Source organism: Cynoglossus semilaevis, chromosome 5 (genome assembly GCF_000523025.1).
Source record: "Cynoglossus semilaevis isolate Cse_v1.0 chromosome 5, Cse_v1.0, whole genome shotgun sequence".
In the NCBI taxonomy this organism is placed as follows: Eukaryota; Metazoa; Chordata; class Actinopteri; order Pleuronectiformes; family Cynoglossidae; genus Cynoglossus; species Cynoglossus semilaevis.
The window spans coordinates 1,334,337-1,354,955 of record NC_024311.1 but is presented as its reverse complement, the minus strand read 5'-3'; the positions used below and the strand labels follow the sequence as shown (position 1 = coordinate 1,354,955).

The window sequence follows — 20,619 nt, the reverse complement described above, 5'->3', positions numbered from 1 at the left end:
TCTCGATGTGGAGGAGCAGCGGCTCTACTTCGAGCTCCTCCCGTGTGACAGAGCTCCTCACCCTATCTCTAAGGGAGCGCTCTGCCACCCTGCGGAGAAAGCTCATTTCAGCCGCTTGAATCCTTGATCTCGTTCTTTCAGTCATGACCCACAGCTCATGACCATAGGTGAGGGTAGGAACGTAGATTGACCGGTAAATTTTACTGTGAACATTGGAATTAATTTCTTTTTCACAGCTAATTATGAGTGGGAGAATAAACATTCTTTGTGAAGTAAATAAACCTTATCAAAGGTACTTCGTCAAAGGTGAAGAGTCAGATGAGAAATATAGAATAAAAAAAAAAAATCCTATCAACACCAACAGTTCTGGACGTTAAACCTTGTCAAAGATACTTAGTCAAAAGTGACGAGTGAGATGAGAGATATAGAATAAAAAAACATCCTATCAACACCAACAGTTCTGGACGATCTGTGTGCAGCTCAGCATCGCTTCCCTGCGGACGGTGAAGCGTTAACAGTTGTGTTGGTGGAGCAAATTTGTCACTGCTCAGATTGTAATTAGGCTCAGGCTGTACGTATTTACAGCACTAATTAACTTGTTTCAGGGTTGACCCGCCGTGTGTAACAAATCCAATCGACCGGTGTGCACAGAGTTGCAGCTCAATGTTCCTTCATCTGCAAGTCAATCAGTACCACACACACAGACATACTTGATACCGCTGCAGTACAATTGGACTGTTGGGTAGTGCAAACCTAACAATCTAAGCAGGGGCACAGCTTGGCAGTAAGTCTTCTTTTTTTATTTATTTATTGTTGGTCTGTTTTACCATTTGTCCTTGTGTAGTTTGATGTTTGTGTACATGTGGCTCCTTTACTTTGGTTTATATGGACAACATATCCATTTCCAGGTTTAATGGCTTAAGCCGGTGGTTTTCAATTATTCTCTCTCATGCCCCACATGTATATTTTTATGTGTACAAACCACTGTACGAGTTGCTGCCATCAAGTGTCCGGAGGCTTATCATTCAAGCATTACAGCAGTGATACATTTATGCCTCCCGGGGGGGGGGGGCCCTGCCCCACTATTTGAGAAGTACTGCCTTAAACAAACCACCTATGATTTTGCTGATGATGTGGACAATGGTTACCTCCAAGCAGTGACTGGTTCTTGGTAGAAGTGGTGTGCTATAAGTGAAACGTTTTTTCGGCCTTAACTACTGACTACAGTTTTTGCTTTTGTTCCTTTTTTGGAGTTTTACCCCAATGCTGCATGTAATTGAACTCTCTTTGAGTGCAGAACGAGTGTTCTCAGAACTTTAAGAACTGATTGTTTACGTTTTTCTGTCATTAAAATCTTTTTTTTTCTGATCCAAGCATCAGCAGCAGCTCATGCTTTAAGGCTTTAAGAGCTTATCATTTTGTTTTTTTCCTGTGTGAAAAGTTCAGGTTCCTTCAGGATTGGAGATTCTTCCCTATAATAGTAATTGTTTTATTGCCCTGGCTGTCTCGTAGGCACTTTGGTTAAACTTCTGCCCTGCATATGATCTACACCAATGCTTGATTTGCTCTTATTTCTACAAGTCTGACTTCTAATAAACATCAAAAAGGGCCTGTTTTGTTTCTCCCTTTTACTATTCCTGTTGTGATCTGGGGTGAAAAGAGGTTTCAGTTCTTGATGTTTTCATCAAAAACTCTTTTACCTCATTCTGACCTCTTTTTCTCTGCGCACAAATGCTTCACGGAAATGCTTTTATGGAGTTTATTTTAAATATGTTGGACTAAAGAGAAATAGTATCACCAAAGAAATGGCTTTATTTAACAAAGTTATAATCGGTTCTAAAAGCAAACAAAAAGGCTTCAACTCTTCATAGTTGGAATTTATTCAATAGGTTGGTGGATGATCGAGATTTGACATTTAAAGGCCTTTCTGCTAGGGCCAGGTGGAAAATCAATTAAATCGATTTTTGTTTAAATTTGGGAGTAATAACTCATAGGGCATGGGATCACAATTTCACAACAACCCCTGTAGTCTCGTGGGCGTACAACAGCGGTCCCCAACCTTTTTTGTGTCACGGACCAGTTAAATGTCTGAACATTTCTTCATGGACCGGCCTCACGGCAACATCAGCGATTCAGTTTCCTTTCTAGGGCTGTTTGTAAATGGAAGACTTTATAGATCAGGGATCCCCAACCCCTGGTTTGCGGACCAGTACCAGTCCATAGGTCATTTGGTTCCGAGCCGCAGTGGGACACAGTGGAAAAAATGTACTTAATTTCTACTTATTTCCCTTATTCAAAGAAAATCCAAACATATCCATTTACTTTCTTTATTTAGATAATCTGGCTTAATAATTTTAAATAATAGTTAATTCAGACTCTGATACAACCAGAATAGAGTCTAAAAGATGTTTTATTTTGAAAATGTAGTAGGACTAAAGTAGTAGGACTCCTGGAATTGTCTGTTAAATGTAGGCTCTTCTTCTGTCTCCTCATTGGCTCTTTTACCCTGCGCTAAGAAACTTTCCAAAGATGTTTGTTTTCTGTTCAATTTGCTAGCTCGGGGGTTAGCGGTAATGTATTATGTGTTACTAGCCAGAGCAGACCTTTTAAGAAGTTAGCGGATGTAGGTGAGACATGTGACAAGGCAAGCATCTTGACATGTATCAAGAGTCATAGACAGATGCCGGTAATTAGTCAAGATTAAACATTGTTCTGAATCAGGTAATAAATAAAATGGAAATGGATGAAAGTTATGAATTCTTTCTGTGCTGCCCAATACCAATTGACCCATGGACCCAGCCCAGTGCTTGGGGACCACAGCTGTACAGTAACTCCACTTGGACAAACTTTATTAGAGGCGAGTAAGAGTCTGTCACTGCCTGATTTCACTTGTGTAGTAGTAGGAGCAACCAATAGTACACAGCAAAATCGGGTCTATAAATAAATCCCGTGCCTTATTTGTCCCGCGATGTAGAAAGTCACAGCGCTAGTTCCACACATGCAGCCACGGGAGGCACCAGGGATATATTGGGACTCGAACCCAGGACACTCTGCATGTAAGGCAGTTGTGTGAAGCAAGCGTGCTAACCAGGGGTGTGGACTCGAGTCGCTTGACTTGGACTAGAGTCAGACTCGAGTCATCAATTTGATGACTTTAGACTCGACAAAATGTAAAGAGACTTGCCACTCGACTTGGACTTTAACATTAATGACTCGTGACTTCACTTGGACTTGAGCCCTTTGACTCGACATGACTCGAGACTTTCTCCAAAACCCAAAGTGATCTGTGTAAATATATTGTTATTTTGTTTGGAAAGGACTCGAAACAGAAACAGCAGGACTTGAAACTTTGCCTGTCTTGACTTGAGACTTGACTCGGACTTGAGTGCAAAGACTTGAGACTTGCTTGTGACTTGCAAAGCAATGACTTGTTCCCACCTCTGGTGCTAACTGCTACACTATCAAACCAGATGGTCCTCACTCAATCATTGTGGACACCTAATGATTATCTGTGTAGTGACACCCCATAGATTTGAAATTTCTTGCGCTAGCATCTCCGTGTGAACAGAGCAGAGTGAGACCATACGGTCAGCCCTGCCGCACTGTCACATTTCAACCTAGTCTCTGTAACCACCATGGTGGAGAAGTTCTTTGATTTGCTACCATTAGCAATATCTGTCATTTAAGTGGTTTTACAGTTTGCATGCTCTTTTCCAGTTTTCCATATTCTTCAGTGTTAGTATGTTAGTGCGTGGTTTTTGTTTGGGCCAGATCAGTGTAAATGCTCAGTATCCGGAAAACTACTGTTGTTGCATTGTATTGTATCCTACAGTCGCCATTTAAACAGGGCCTTAATGTACCGACACTATTAAAGGCTGTTAGAAGCGGCTAACAACCCAAATGAACTGAAAAAAGCCTTTTGGTCTTCAAGAAACTAAGTAGGTCCAGTTACCTACTTCTTAAGTTCTTAAAGGTATTTTGGAAGCTGCCGATAACAATGAACAATATGTTTACCTTACTTTCAGGAATGCTAACTGAAACCTCCACTTAGATAAGGATTTTGGGTTAAGCCAGAGCTTACTTCCTGGACTCAGGCCCGGACTCTTTGTTTTTACCAGTTGATTTTGGAGTTCTTTTAAATGTATGTGTGTCTTCCGAGTTTTCACCTTCTTATTAAACCTTATTAATCCTTGTTAAGAGGATGCTGCCCGCTGAGCCTGATCCAATTCCCCATACACTCACACAAGCACACACACACACACACGCAGACAAACACACATCATCAGCCGATGCTGCTTCTGCTGCTTCAAATTCGCCCACTCATCCGCCGTTCATCCTGCCGTAGGGCAGCTGTACTCAGCCAGCACACACACACACACACACACACACAAATACACACACACAAACAAACAAACACACATAACACACACACAAACACTACTGCCATCCACGGTTTGGAGCTCGAAGAGAAGAGATTACATGGTTTTTAACGCAGTAAAAAGAAGGGAAAGGAAATGGTTTAAGCTAATTAACAAAAGACTCACCCTGGTTTCAACTCGCACCTAGTTTAGTCAACTTTTCTACAGCTATTATGTTTTTGAAAAGTGAGTATAGAAAATAGGAGTTTGTAAATTATTATGTAATTATTTCAAACTTCGTCGCAAATGTGTTGTCTAAAATCCTTTAAATCTCATATTTACTTTAAATATTTATCTCTTCCAAGTAGATGTTCCTTGTAAAGTTAAAATGAAGTAAAAAAAAAAAAATAAAGTGTAACTTCATGGCTTTAGTGGAGTTTTTTTTTTTTTTTTTTTTTGTGAACTTTTTCTTTTTTTACATTGTGAGTGACACTCCCCGAAAGTTTGACTTTGGCACCTGTCATCCTCCCTGGGGGGTGTCAGCAAGTCACAGTCTAATCTGTTGTGGATATTTATATCTGGACAATAATCAGACACAGAGAAGCCCTGACACCATCTGATTGTACTGAAACCAGGCTATAAATAGAGGTCAGTGTGAGAAAAGAAAAAAATCATATGATAACCAGGGTTTATTAAAACTCACTAACCAGGTGGACTGAACAGCAGCAGTGTGCATAAAAATGGTCACGATTAGTGTCTTTTTTCATTGCTGATGCCACGATGATCCAGACTTTGGCTGTCTGTCAGGCAGCTTTAATGAAATATGCTGACATTTTGAGAAATGTGCTTATTTGCTGGACAATCTCCTGGCAGCTGCTCTGACTTCCTGTTGGCTTTACCCAAAAAACCCACTCTGTACAGACAGATTCGACACGTAGGGCACGTAAGGCTTTAACTGCTGATGATGAGTTGTTCTGACGTCTGCTGCTGATATGAGGCTGGAGGCAGGAGTTTGTTGCCTTTTTTATTTGTTTTCACCACCATGCACTTTAATATCTGCAATGCAGTGTATATATATATATATGGAAAATAACCTTAACTGCCAACAAGGCCTAGGTTCACCGCATTTCTCCTCCCATTTCCATGTCTGTCTTGTTCCTCCTCATTTTATTTACAGCCCTTTTAGGTAAATTTGCAAATTAGCATTTGTTTTTATTTTAATTTATCATAGTTTGCCTGTAAGTGTTTTGGTAAATATCACTAGTGCTTTGAGATGCATGGCTAATTCTGAGGCTATTATACTCTTCTTGTTTATTTTCTGGTGTACTTTAAAGAGAGTTTTTTTTTTGTTTGTTTGTTTTAATATCGATCACAATCTTTTGACTGTTTTAGCTTTGCTTTGCTTTGTTTTCAAGTAAAAAAAAAAAAGATGATCGAAACAGAAACTGCTCACGAGTCACACTGGGAAATGTGGTGGTTTAGTGAATACAGTTTGATTGTGTTGGATAATGACTCAGAACATGGACATGGAAGGTCTTGGTGTTTTGCTTCTAATTTACTCAATCCTGGTATGATCTCGGTTGCCCGTGTGTCAGCTGCAGGCTGAACAACTCGATGTGGTTTTTCTGTTTACATCTTACTGTGCAGTTTGTTTACCTGCGCCTTTTGCAATTTGTTGTTGTTAACGTTGGGGATTGTAGAAATGGTTTACATTAGCTTTTACCTGAGATACTTGAGATTCTGTGGATAATACCTGTCTATGTTTAAAACAGATGCACTGCAGGGTAAACAAAATGTTTGTTTTTTTTCTTTGTTCCACCAAAGCATGGGTTTTACAAGGTTAATACAGTATGTAGACTAACAAAGTTTGTTAGGCTGTCAACTCCATTTGTATAAAATATAGTGGAACCCTGAGATTCGAGCGTCTCGCCATACGAGTATTCCGAGATATGCAAATTTTCGCTTTCAGATTTGAGTAAAGATTTCAGATACATGCGCGCTTACAGACGCCGACGCTAGGTGGCCGAGCACTCGGAGCAGCCCGCGCCACCTCGCTAGTTCATGTCACGTGTTTGACGACTTCCGTACGCGTCTTCCGTATTACGTTTGCGTTATCTACGTGATTTTCTCTCTATTTTGTGCATTATTCTTCATAATAGGGCTGAGTCCTAAGAAAGTGAGTGGTGAGGATGGTAGTGAGAAGAAGAAACACATAATGACCATGGACTCGTAATTAAAACCACATTTTATTTTTTATCACAGGAATCTTTATATACTATATATTTTTTGTGTGTTTGTCTCTATAGCAATTAAAAACACGTCTTTTAGTTACGAGCTCAGTCGTGGAACAGATTATGCTCGTATCTCTACGGTTCCACTGTATATGACATCTGCCAAGTGTTTACATAATAAAATCCATGTCATTTGGTGTGCTTATTGAACAGCTGCGCTTCGCTTTGGGTTGTACATGAATTTCAGTCCTGCAGTCACGTTCAGGTCAAGCAAAGGCAGATCATAGCACTGGTACACATGATAGAATGGATACAGGTCCAGATACTCATTGCGAGGGGCAGGATTATTATAATTAGTGATGGCTCGATACAAGTTTTTAATGTCCGATGCTGCAACTTGGAGTATCTGCCGATACAGATATTAATCCAAAACTTTCTTTTCTCCTCCAGTATGCTGCTGGCTGCTGTTGTTGAGATGATAGTGTCCCTGTTTAATGCATGTCCCATAAAGATAAGTTGAGCATTTGGGCTTAGGTGCCAGATTAGAGAGGCTAAAGTTTTGTTTTTTTCAATGTTCTTTTCTAAAAATGTGACCAATATGAGGATCCAATTGAGTGATCTCTATTTATAATCACCCCTTGAAATGATGAAACCTGAATGTTCCAAGACACATTCTCCTATTTTTTTTGGATAATAAAACTGACACATAAGGAGTAGGAGTAAAGTGGGCATTTCTTTCACTGCATGTTGCAGTTAATTTTTCTACCTTTAAGATTACACTCAATAATCCTTGCTTCTACAAAAGCCTTGATTGTCTAAAATAATATACATAAACACTTGTGTTAGCCAAGCATGTCCAGCATGGAAATGACTGTTGCCTCTGTAGCGTAGTTCGAGATTTTACACATTTCCAGCGTAAATGTAACACTGAAATATCTACACATACTAAATACATAGTTCGAGATTTTACACATTTCTAGCGTAGCACTGAAATATCTACACATACTAAATACTTCTGTCAATATACCTGAATCTACAAACAATCAATGATGGTGTGGTGGGATCAGCAGCAGCAGCACCGCGCTCTGACCCTAGTGGAATCAGATTGATTGCAGTAGTAATGACTCTTGTCCTGACGGATCGACAGAGAATGACAAACACACACTCACAGACAAGGAGCCAGGGGCCACTGCTCATCGAATCAATATCCAAATAACAAGACAGATTAAATTTGTGTAATTACATGACACTCAGTGAATGGAAGAGCAGCTCTGACTGCAGCAGGTGAAATCAGGACCTGAATCAGTCTAACTATTTTGTTATGCGAAAGGCTAACATTTAGTTAGATTCCTAGCTAATGCTTTATTCTTTTGAACTATATCTGAAAATGTTTTAGGATTTTTGTACTTTTCTGGGTTTTTTTATGTTTATGCTTTATTTTTTACTATTGCTATTACTATCATTTTGCCATTTATTACTTCGGTTTTTGTCACCAGTCACCAGTAAAAGCTTCAACCATCTTGTTGTACATAAGCATGCAGACACATTTAGCCACCACTGCTGATCTTAGCTAATGCTCTCCTAATCCCATTAAGAAATAATATGATTTTTATTCCTTGAAAAATATAACAAAAAAATGATCAGACTGTTTCAACTGCTAACATCTTTTATTAAAGGCCTCCTCTGAGCTTGAATTTGCTTCGGTGCAGAATCGTCTCTGATGAATAAATAATTCACAGCTTCCTTACGTTGGAAGCAGAGACACTTTTGTGATTGCTCAGGGCTTGTTTTCAGCTCATTAGTTAAAAAATCATATAAAAATGAATAAAACAATGACATCATTGGTTAAAATAACCTGAAGTGAATCCTGTCCTTTCTCTGCCCTTGTTGTGGCTTCCGTCTTAGCATGTAGTTTTTCTGTGACCATATTTCAACTCACTGATAAACGACTACTCCATAACTACCTTGTGCGGTCACGTTGTGTCATTGATGTAAATCTGAACTCGGCAACATGAAAAATGCATATTTAGTAGGTCTGCACAATTATTCCAATTTAAATCATAATCACGATTTTGGCTGTAGTGATTAAAAGAAGATGATCACTGTGATAACCAACCACCAGGGGGCAAGCAAAAACAGCCTTTTTAGAAAGTGAGCGCACCCAGCAGAAGCTAGTACCTTGTAAGAGATCAACATCTATTGCGTGAAGATTTTTTTGGATTCAGTTAGAATGACATTGACCAAAATTACATTTTATACAAAAAGTGCAGTAGAACTGTGACTGTGCTACAGGGAAACACAACTAACTTATTCATCCTCCTGAAAAACTACCACAAACTCAAATACGATAAATGCATGAAGGCTAAAGCTAACGCTGGTCCTCTAAATCCCAATCCATGTCCAGCGCTAACCCATAACAACAAACAATAACGGCAACCTTGCACACAGTCACATAATAATAATAGCGTGTTGTTGGTCAAATATATTTCTGATAAATACTGTGAGTGAAGTATTCAGAAACATGGTGAAAACACTGAAAGAGAAACATGTGATCCTCTCTCGCAATTATTTCTCCAAAACTCTTGGCTGACCTCAAAACTACACAGTTGTCTCGACAGGAATTCTTGCAAATTGTAAATTGGCATATTTATTTTTCATTAACCATTTTCTTGGGTAAATATATTTTTATTAGTCAGGATGTATTGTCAGTTTAATTTTGATATACTATATAATATATAATTTTGACATACTTTCTGTTTAAAATAGAATGTGCAATAATATACGTTTTTACCTATCGTAATGAATAATCCTGATCAATAACCATTATTTCAATATTGATAAAAATAATGGTGATCACCATTTTGGCCATATTCGTGCAGCCCTAATATTTAGTTATAACACAATTTTTTTTTTTTTAAGAAAACAAATGTTGCAAAAATCATTTTACTACTTTTAATCTAACTACGTTTCTGTAACAAGAAAAAGAAAAACGGGGGACTGACACACACACACAAAAAAAAAATCTTGCAAGCCTCTTTTCATGATCACAGTCTTGGTCCATCAAAGTTTGATGATTTGGATGTAAGAACACAAGAGTAAAGGTTTGCCCAGTGTTGCATAATGTTGGCGCTGGGACAGGCAGCTAACAGTAGAGCAACTTGGCCAATCGGGGTATCTGGGGATAGCTCAATACAAAAGTTTCATGTCTGATATTACTACCAATACTGCAATTTAGAGTATCTGCCAATACTAAATCTGATGCCTTCTTTTCTCCAGTATGCTGGGGGCGGTGGTTGCTGAGGTGATAGTGTCCCTGTTTACGACATGTCATGCAAAGTAAAGTTGAGGATTTGGGCTCAGGTATCGGATTGGATGGGCTTCTTTTCTTTGATGTTTGATCCTGAAATGTTGACCAATATCAAAACCTAGAACTCTGTGTTTGTTCGTTGAGCTGAAATGTCTCTGCTCAACCCTGGCTTTGGTCAGCTTTACTGTTTCTCCCTCACTGTCGTCTAAGTCCTCACTTTGGACAGCCTCACCCAGAATGATGTACGTTCAGCAAAACAAGACAAAATCTCTCGCTACAAGGGGCTCTGCCTTCTTTTTCTTTCTGTTTGGCATTCAAGTGGTGGGCGTCTGAAGCATGATCAGCGTTGAGGAGTAGTTACATCTATACCAGTGGACCAAATGTGGGCCACAATTGTCCTAAAATTGAACAGGGGGGCCGGGTCAGGAGCAGATACATGGAGTGTTTGTTTGAACTAAGATAAATGACATGTAAAAGTCATGCATAAATGCTAAATTGCTATTATCGTTTTCTACGCCATCTATGTGGATATTGTGGGAAAAGGCAGAAGTATAATGATAATATAAATAAATTATATAATTTGGACGTTTTGACAGGCCAGATTAAAAATCTAAACGGGCTGCATCCGGCCCCCGGTCCGTAGTTTGCACATGCCTGATCTATATAGTCTTTCATTTACCGGCCCTTCAAGAGTATGAAAAGAAGTTTGACAGCCGTGCTCTAAACGTCATTGAGGAGCAGTGAAGTCGTCTTGTGTTTTAGTTGGCATAAGCTCTCATGGACATGTGTATTTAGGCATTGCTTTTTTTGCGGCTACAAAGAACATTTTTTCACACCGACAGATGCACAAAGAAAGAGGGTCGTAGGGGTCGTCTGCTGTTTTCTTCTGGTCACAAGTGTAGTGACATTATCGCTGGAGATGAAGACAGACTTCAGCAGGCCTCAAAGGAGGAGAAAAAGGGAGAAACTGCAGTCAAAGAGAACATATAAAAGGAGAAGGAGCTGGAGGAGTAGGTGAGTGACAGAGCAAATCAAACAGCAACAGGGTAAACATGTTCAGACCTTTCAAAGGAATACGTCATTATTTGAAGTACCTCGGTGTTTCCTGCCGCAAGTACAACCTTTGTAGCAGGAAGTTGCTTTAAGATGGCATTTCTATAAAAACGAAAAAAAACAAGCTACCAATATTCGCTCTTCACTGTTAGGAAATACATGTTTTGTTTACATTCAGACTGCACATTGTCTACAGTATGTGTACGAGATACAGATACAGTTTCTCATACAAAAAAAAAAATGATTCAGTTCAAATTGTGTTAAGTTAAAAATGTGTTTTTCATTATAACACCTTTTGAAGGTGATGCAAAATGATCATTGGAGGCTGGAACAAACATGTCTGTGGGAGGTGGTACAAAGTGATTATTGGAGGCTGGAACAAACATGTCTGTGTGAAGTGAAAGTTATGCATTTTTTAGCATGGTACGTGGGGGTGCATCATGAATCAATTAAAGATTGATAAAAAATGTGTGTGACAATTCGCAACAGTTGAATCATACATCAAGGTACAGTGATATGAGCATAATCCGTTCCAGGACCGAGCTTGTAACTTGAGGTGGTCGTTTCTCAAATCATTTTTTCCCCTAAGAAATAACAGAAAAAAATTAATCTGTTCCGGCTCTCTAAAAAAAAAAACCTTATTAGTGCTAATAACAGTGGAAAAAACATGTTTTTAATTGCTTTAGAGACATACGCACACACAAAAAGAAATTATAGTATATAAGGATTCCTGTGATATAAAATAAAAAGTGGTTTTAATTATGAGTTCTTACCTTCGAGACAGACAATACATTAGTGGCTAATGGCGGCATGTGCGGAGGAGAAGGATGGAGAAAGTGAAGCAGGGAAGAGAGTTGGCCCGTGCCTAGACACTTGTTTATGTACCGCACCTTACACATACACTATGTAACTTACATAAACTTACGTATCATTTTGTTTTTACATTTCTATTTTGTTTTTTTGCGATTGTATTCTTTTTCGATTTATATTCTTTCTTTATAGACAATTTCATGCTTTATTTCCATGGTCATGCGTTTCTTCTCACTACCATCCTTACCACTCACTTCCTTAGGACTCACTATTATGAAGAATAATGCACAAAAAAGAGAGAAAATCACGTAGATAACGCAAACACAAAACGCAAGGCGTGAACGTGTGAGGCGGCGTGGGCTGCTCAGCCACCTAGCATTGATGTCTGTAATCGTGTTCATATTTCAAATCTTTACTTGTCTCTAAGTAAAATGTATGTATGTATCAAAGCAAAAATTTGCTCGAAGGCTTACTCGAGTCTCGGAATACTCGTATGTCGGGACGCTCGTATTTCAAGGTTCCACTGTGTAAGGAGTAGGCTGGTCATACCATGACACTACAAACTGTGGTACATTAGGTGGCGGTATGCGCCTAAAAACATGGTTGTGACCTGCTATTGATTCTCAACGTCAGGTCCCTATTTAGCGATTTAGTGAAATTTGGATGTTCAAACAGAAGAAAATACAAGTTACATACAAGGCTGATGTTTCTTTACATATTTTCTAGCATTTAGTGAAATTTGGATGTTCAAACAGAAGAAAATACAAGTTACATACAAGGCTGATGTTTCTTTACATATTTTCTAGCATTATCTGTGGGTTTCCAAAGGCGGTCCCGAGCTAGAAGCTAATGCTGTTTGGGGGGCCTTGGCATTTGTAAAATGTAAAAAAATATGATTACAAGCACCTTTTCTGTAACTTCATCAATAATAATCTGTTTGATAAACACATCACAAAATTTAAAAAATCACACTTTAATGAAGTCACACTCAACCATTACATCTGCAGCTGTTCAAAAAAAAAACACTCAACCATTACATCTGCAGCTGTTGCCATTGCTACTGTTGCTGCTGATGCTTCCGCTCCTGTTGTTGCCTCCACTGCTGTTGCTGCAGTAACAGCAGCAAACTAAAATAATCCTTACCATAATGTTTCAACAGATGCGTCTAATGACATCTATACACTCACCTGCGGGAGATCAGGTGTTGAGAGGAGATGCTGCTCGTGTCTCAAGGCAGGTTTTTCGAAGCTGAGTTGTATTTGTTGTAAGGAGTACACACCTTGTTCATTATTCCAGCAGCTCCAGGTAGTGTCAGCTTTTGTTTTTTTTTTTTTTGTTTTTTTCCCCGTAGTCTCTAAGCTTTTCCTCAATTACCGTGTGGAGTTGATTCAGGCTGAAAGACGACCCACAGCCACTACAGGAATGATCCAATTAATTTTAATATATTGGCAGGAGGCTGACAGTCCACCAGGGGGAACAGAGTGAAATCCAATACATTAGCTCAAGCCCAAAAAATTGCCCTTTTTTGTTAAATTTATGCTTTTTCAACTTTTTCAATGTGACCTTTGTTCCATTCTTTTCTTTACTACAAGTCAAGACCTGCTGTTGTTCTTTATCCCGGTGTTGCTCATTAAATCCATTCTATTTAGCTTCAAACAAACTTTTTTAACATAAATGTCACATCAGTGTTACATTTATAAATCCGCAAAGGAAGTCTGGGTCCGAAAGAAAACATAGACAAAGAAGTTCTACTGCTTCCGTCCGTGTGTCGTGTCACTGAACGAAGAATTGCTAACACTAGAGTCACAGGATAACAAATGTAAAAGGTACAGAACAGGAGGGATGACAGTGTAATCCAATGATATTTGATGTGAGTATGTGTGTGTAAATGTATATATATATTTATATATACATATATATGTGTGTGTGTGTGTATATATATACATATATATATGTGTGTATATATGTATATGTATGTATATATGTATATATATATACATACATATACATATATATACACAAAGGAAACAGATAAAATCTATAAATATATACATTAAAACAAATAATATAAAAAAACACACCAAGAAATCTACAAATAAATTAATAATGGGGGAAAAATCATTTATTTAGACCAAAATATATTCATCTTTTCTGTTTATATATTCTTTCTGATCTTTAGAAAGGGTGCAAATGCACAAATCATTCAGGATGAAGAGCGATAAAAGAGTTTACAATGTGTAAAAATAATTTGAATGACTAATTTAATAGCCATTTGTAACATTGAGACAGTTTGGAGTATTTTATTTTTTTTTTTGGTTTTGTTTTGTTTTTAACTCATTTCTCTCAATTGAATTTCCATTTCCAGACTACAGTCGGCTCTATTTAGGAGTCAGGAAATAAAAGCTGTAAAATGAATATTTAATTTTGTTCAAGTGTAGTTACTGTGTGCCATTGGGGGGACACTGGAAACAATGGGCTATTGGACATGAGCTGTGACACTCTATTATTATTTTTAATTGAATTGAGCCAACAGAGACAAACTGCAGGCCTGACAGAAGCAATTTTAAAACAACATAATTACATCACATATAATTAGAGCTTTTCACCTCAAAGTGACAGCCGGAGCCATTTTCATATTCCCATAAAATAAATGCTTATAATACCATGTGTTAGGCCCGAGATTGTACGTATTTATTAGTTTGATTTTTTTTCGTAAAACCGCAGACTCTGGAAAATCATTAATGTGACAGTCAGCTGAACAGTTGTGATGGTGAGAGAATTCAAACTGCATCTGAATAAAGACACAAACTGCACCTAACTTGCTGCTACATTTATTAAGGAGAATGTACTTGTGTGCAATTGTGACTCAAACAAACTAAACGTCATGATTAGAAGAAGAAATCATGACATTGTGACACAGCACACCACTGCAGGACAGTGGCAACTTGGCAACTTGTGGACTTGAACCTAAAACATTCCGGACTCCAAGTCTGCTTCCTTAACCACTTGAACCAAGGTTCTCCGACCTGGTAGCAGAGAAGCTAACTGCTAATGAACATGACTGTGTCCGTCAATGATATCTGCACTTTCTAACTTTCTTTTGTCATTTATGTCATTATCTTCTCTGTGGGGAAATGAGAGATTGATAGTAGGGATGGCTCAGTCCGACACTCCGGAACAGTATCGGTCCCAATTTGGTCAAAGTTTCAGGATTGGACAAAAAAACCAACCATAGCCACTCCAATTTTGTAATATGTCATAAACAAGGACGCTAGCGCCACAGCTACAGCTGCCGTGGCAGAAAAGAAGGTGTGAAATATATTTCGATATCGGCAGATACTTCAAGTTGCAGTATCGGTATTAGACATGAAAAAGTTGTATCGCGCCATCCTTAATTCCTACTGTATGTTCTGAGGGTGGTGTTTCTTCTAGAAGTCTCTGTTGTGAGTCTATTTCTATTTCTATCTTTTTGTTAAGTGTGTACTTCTGTAGTGAAAACCTATTTAGTACAGGTAAAAAGTCCCACCCACGGTGGTTCACATCTGTATCAATGCTTGATTTATTGTTCCTGATGATGGATAGCCACTTCTTCCCGGTTGACATGTATTTCCTTGATTCCTTATTTGCCGAGTGCGCACACTTTCACGTGCACGCTTCACCACTTCATTAACTTTTAATTTCCCATCTGAGTAAATCAGAGGACAGCAGCTAATAAAAAAGCATTGTTGAAGGTTTGACAGAGACGTAGCGCTCACGGACTCAGCGCAGTCATTACTGTTCATGCCAAACAATATCCAGTCACCGTGATAGACATCAACTCTTTGTTCAGTTGTAGACAGATCCGACTGTATGGATGCAGGTCTTGTTCAAACCATGAAGCCAATTTGACAACGTTAGATTGAGCAAAGACATGTAAACTAATATATCTAAAACTCACCTGGAAAAATATGATGAAATAAATACTTGCTGAGGAAATAATGATTAAATTAAAAAGTCATTAGTTTTCAGAAACCTTTGAAATCCAAGAGTGTTTACAAAACATTTGGACCTAAGGTTTGAAGTCAGTTTCTCTTCACGCATGGAAACTTCATCAGAATTAGGTTATATTGTGTATTATATATTGTGTATATGCAAATGTATTTCATTTTATCATTTATGCAATGAATTTGATTTAAGTGCTGAAAATTTTTGGGAGGGTACAGTGTTCCCTCTTAGTGCTGAAAAAAATCTGCATTTTTGGGAGGGTACAGTGTTCCCTCTATATCGCGGCTCTACCTTTCACTCCCTCAGTACATCGCAGATTTTTTTTTTTAATCCGATCTCGCAGAATATTTGCTATATCGCAAAAAAATATTTATACATACAAAAGTGGCTTTAAAAATGTGGATTTTGAAATATCTCATTTTGCAATTGAGATAAGCGCATTTGAGAATGATCGCTAGTAGCTTTGTTTACTACCTAGACAAGATCGTACACAGCACACTATTGGCTAATACAATGAGTACTCGATGCACTATTGGCTAATTGAGCATGCTCTTCTGTTCCTCCTCCCTGATTGGCTCATGCATTGTAGCATCTCTCAGCACCTCCCCTTGTCTGTCGGCTCCTCTTTCGTTCACTTCTCTCTGCGTTGGCATTCTACAACTCTACTCTGCATATAATGCTCCTCTTTTGTTCACTTCGCTCTACGTTGCCATTCTACAACTCTACTCTGCATATAATTGTGTGGGAAAGGGTAATACAGTCTAGGGTTGATAACAGTGTGGGGTAGGTTTGAAAAGGGTAAATACATACGTAAATAATAACTATCTTGCCTCTTCTTCGTGATTTTTCACATTTCGTGGTGGAACGCAACTGTCGTGATAGGAGAGGGATCACTGTACTTGCCTGTTGTGTCGCATTTTCCTTTTAAGCAACATCTGCTTATATCCCATTAAGAAATTGAAGATTTTAAAAAAGACATTTCTGAATCCTGTGTGTCCAGATTGATTCATCTGTAAAATGACAATATGCTTAAGACTGCGTGAAAGATATTAATGGCATTAAGTTCCATTTTGTACTTTGTATAAATCAGCACTTTGTCTTTCTGTTTTTCTCTCTCGTCTCAGAGCTGATAGATGGGACTCCCACACTGAAAATCAACCACGGCTCTGGCACTGTGGTGCTTCAGTTACCAAGCAACGTGAACGTGGCAGACCGGCGCTGGCATCGGCTGGACATCCGCAGCAACAGCAAGGTTTCTAAGCTTTGGTCTGTTCTGAAACTGCAAGTAGTTTCACACTGGGGCGAATAAAACGCACCATTTATGGCTTTGGATTCACGGTGGCCATCTACAGTAAGAGAGAACAGTTAGAGAACTGAGTTCATTTGGGTTACTTTTGCTCTCTTCTCCTACTGTGTTTTCCTAAAGGAGGTGCGTTTCACTTTGGATCGCTGCTCTGGAGCGGCAGTGATGGAAATGGAAGGTCTGGGAACATGGTTGACCACCGAGGATCACTCTTCCTGTGAGGTGACAGGCGTCACACCCAACACTGACAGGTACATAAACACGAGAACGCTGCCAGGGAAGGGTGCCGTACTCAGCACGGTACACTCGCACTTTAAGGAGCAAACATGTTTAAGCAGGAATATGAATGAATGCCTAGAGCAGTACTTCTCAAATAATGGTTTGTACAGATAAGAAAATACATATGATCAGGTTCTAAATAGTAATTGAATTAAGGAAGGGGTGGGGGAGGGGTCTGTCCCCTAGTGGCGGCATGACAGAAAATAATTGAGTACCACTGGCCTACAATGAGTGCACCCTCACTACTGTGATTTGAACATAGTTATAGAGAACTTAGTTCATTTGGGTTGCTTATGCTCTCTTCTCTACACTGCGTTTTCCCAAAGGAGGTGCGTTTCACTCTGGATCGCTGCTCTGGAGCGGCAGTGATGGAAATGGAAGGTTTGGGAACATGGTTGACCACTGAGGATCACTCTTCCTGTGAGGTGACAGGCGTCACACCCAACACTGACAGGTACATAAACACGAGAACGCTGCCAGGGAAGTGTGCCGTACTCAGCACGGTACACTTGCACGAAGGAGCAAACGTGTTTAGGCAGGAATATGAATGAATGCCTAGAGCAGTACTTCTCAAATAATGGTTTGAAGAGAGAAGAAAATACATATGATCAGGTTCTAAATAGTAATTGAATTAAGGAAGGGGTGGGTTAGGGGTCTAACGGCATGACGGCATGACAGAAAATAATTAAGTACCACTGGCCTACAATGAGTGCGCCCTCACTACTGTGATTTGAACATAGTTGATTGATCATAGCCAGTTTGGATTTTAATATCAAAGTGAAAAAAAAAATACATATTTTATTTGGCTTCAAAAAAGCTTTAAATATTACAACTGAAAAAAAAAACCCTTATTGATCTTTTCAAACACAACCAGTGGTTCCAAAACTTTCTCGGATGGGCCTTCCATTAGCAGAACACACACACACATACACAGTTTATGCCACAGATTTTAAATGTAGCTGTTTTTATTCACCCTAACAGTGTAATTATGTCAATGTCAAGTGTAACATTTTCTCTTTCAACATCCAACATTGCTTTTAGTCATGCAATTCTTTTTAGTTTTTTTTTTTTTCCAAATATTGCTACTGCAAAAAAGTGTTCTAAAAAGTGACTTACTCCCTTTGTTTTGCAAAGATGACACATTTATTCTTTTAAACAATATGCGTTTCACTCATTTATTCCATCCGCACCTCTTCCTCGCAATGGCACTGAGCCCCCCCCCAGGGGCCGCGCCCCACACTTTGGGAACCTCTGCATTATACCAACAATTCTAATCATCTTTGACTGTTTGATTTATGGTATGTTTGTTTGTTCTATCTGTCTCTCTCTCTCTCTGTGTGTTTTAGACACCTGAACATGAGCCAGGTTCTGCAGCTCGGTGGCGTGAATGAGGACATTCCCTACATTTACCCTCAGCTCCAGCACAAACACTTCACTGGCTGCATTCGCAACCTGGTGGTGGACAGCAAGGTGGCGTACACACACACAAATACAGGCGCGCACCCACCCATACACACCTCACACCCATACCTGCACTCCAGCTGATAAATGGTTTAATAAGAGTAGAGAACGTTCACAGTTCCCTGGTGCTGTGTTGGAGATGTTAACTGTAACCTCAAAGCACTTCGAGACAGAATGCACTGTAACCTGCACTGTCATGCTGAAATTTCTCCCCTGCTGCTGAGACACGGCGGCACATCCAGACTTTAAAGCGAGTCCCCCCCCCTGCACCCCAGCAGGACTCAGAGATGAAGGAAGCAGAAGAAAATCCAGATCAACTCTGTAGGAAACACAAGTCTAACGCACAGAGACATGAAGCGTCACTTCCCTCTGAAGCTTCAGAGTAAAAGCGCCGTTCACGAGGGTTAGCATCAAAGTAGCAAACTGCGAGATTTTCACCTGCCAGTCAGAAAGCATTTCACCTGATACCACTGGAATTTCAACTAAATGTCAGTCTGCAAGTCACTCATAGTGGATTGAAAAGTATAGTAAAAACACATTTTATCCCCATTTAAATGCAAATATTCTGATTTGTTTCAGGGAAATTTCAAAAATTGTAATAGTTAAATATGTTTCTGTAATATTAAAGTAATATTACAGAAATACAGTAAAATTATCATTTTACTGTATTTCTAGTTACCGTATTTTCTGGACAATAAGTCACTCCGGAGTATAAGTCTCACCAGCCAGAAAATGCTTAATGAGGAAAAGAAACCATATGAGGCGCTCTAGAGTATGTCACACCAGCCTGCTAGAGTGCCCTCTAATGGTTGTCAGTGTGAAAATAATGAACATGAACATTTTCAGTGGTACAGGAGTAGCAGATATTGGTACACAAGCCTAGAGTGCCCTCTAGTGGCTCTCAGTGTGAAAATAACAAACATGAACTTATATATTTTAATATATAAGTCACTCCTGGGTATAAATTGCAAATCCAGCCAAAGGATGAAAAAGAGTGCGACTTATAGTCCAGAAAATACGCTATGTTTGTCTTTAATACCTTTTCTCATTTGATGTTTAGTTTTTTGTTAGACACAGTCTTAGCTACATTGGATACATTTTAGTTTATTAAATTATATCTGGTGGTGCTTTGGCCCAGAGGCAATGTCTCTGTCATTGGTGTGGACCCCCAGGCTTCACCTCCAAGTTCGAACTCCGGTTAGGGTGGTTGGTACCTTCCAGTGGACTCACCACCCGCAGGAAGGTGGTGCGGTGCAGTGTGATTTGAGTGGCGGTCATGGAGACTGCTGCCCCCGTTACCCAGTAACGGATAAGCAGATGAAAATGGATGGAAGTTATATCTGAAACTTGGCCTAAAGTGATAGCAGCTTTTGACTGTTTCAAAACTCACCTACGGAATATATCACAAATGGCCTAAAGCTAAATGTTACAACACTGAAGTTGTGTTACCCCAGGTACTATTAAGCCGATGTCAGTGTAACAATATAGCAAACATTTAGCAAAGAAGACTTAAGAAACACTTGGAAACAAAAACCCAAACTGCAAAAGTTAGCTCAAATCAGAGACAAACAAATTGTGTAGATAAAAATATGAAGTCAGAGAGAGTGTTTGTTTTAGTGCCTCTGGCAGATGTATCAGACATTCAGTCTGTAGATTTTAAGGTGAGTCAGAATAAGGTGTTGTTGTTTTTTTCCCTGACTGCAGTTTGTAGAGGTTTGTTGACCCTGAGCTGCAGAGACAGCTGGAGGGAAAGCAAGTACGTATTTATAAGAAATAATCTGCATGTGTGAAAGTCTAGAGGTCAGGGTAATCGACATGTGAAGAGGAACTGGT

At 39.2% G+C, this 20,619-nt stretch overlaps 1 protein-coding gene across 1 annotated transcript in view; it reads left to right on the top strand.

Annotated features, from left to right (window-relative positions):
• LOC103378645 (neural-cadherin) overlaps nucleotides 1-20,619 on the top strand; it is a 230,504-nt gene that overhangs the window by 164,251 nt on the left and 45,634 nt on the right. The window contains exons 28-30 of the mRNA XM_017032353.2: nucleotides 16,868-16,995; nucleotides 17,170-17,297; nucleotides 18,672-18,795. Of these exons, the coding sequence (XP_016887842.1) occupies nucleotides 16,868-16,995; nucleotides 17,170-17,297; nucleotides 18,672-18,795 (380 nt within the window). The remainder of the gene's footprint in view (nucleotides 1-16,867; nucleotides 16,996-17,169; nucleotides 17,298-18,671; nucleotides 18,796-20,619) is intronic.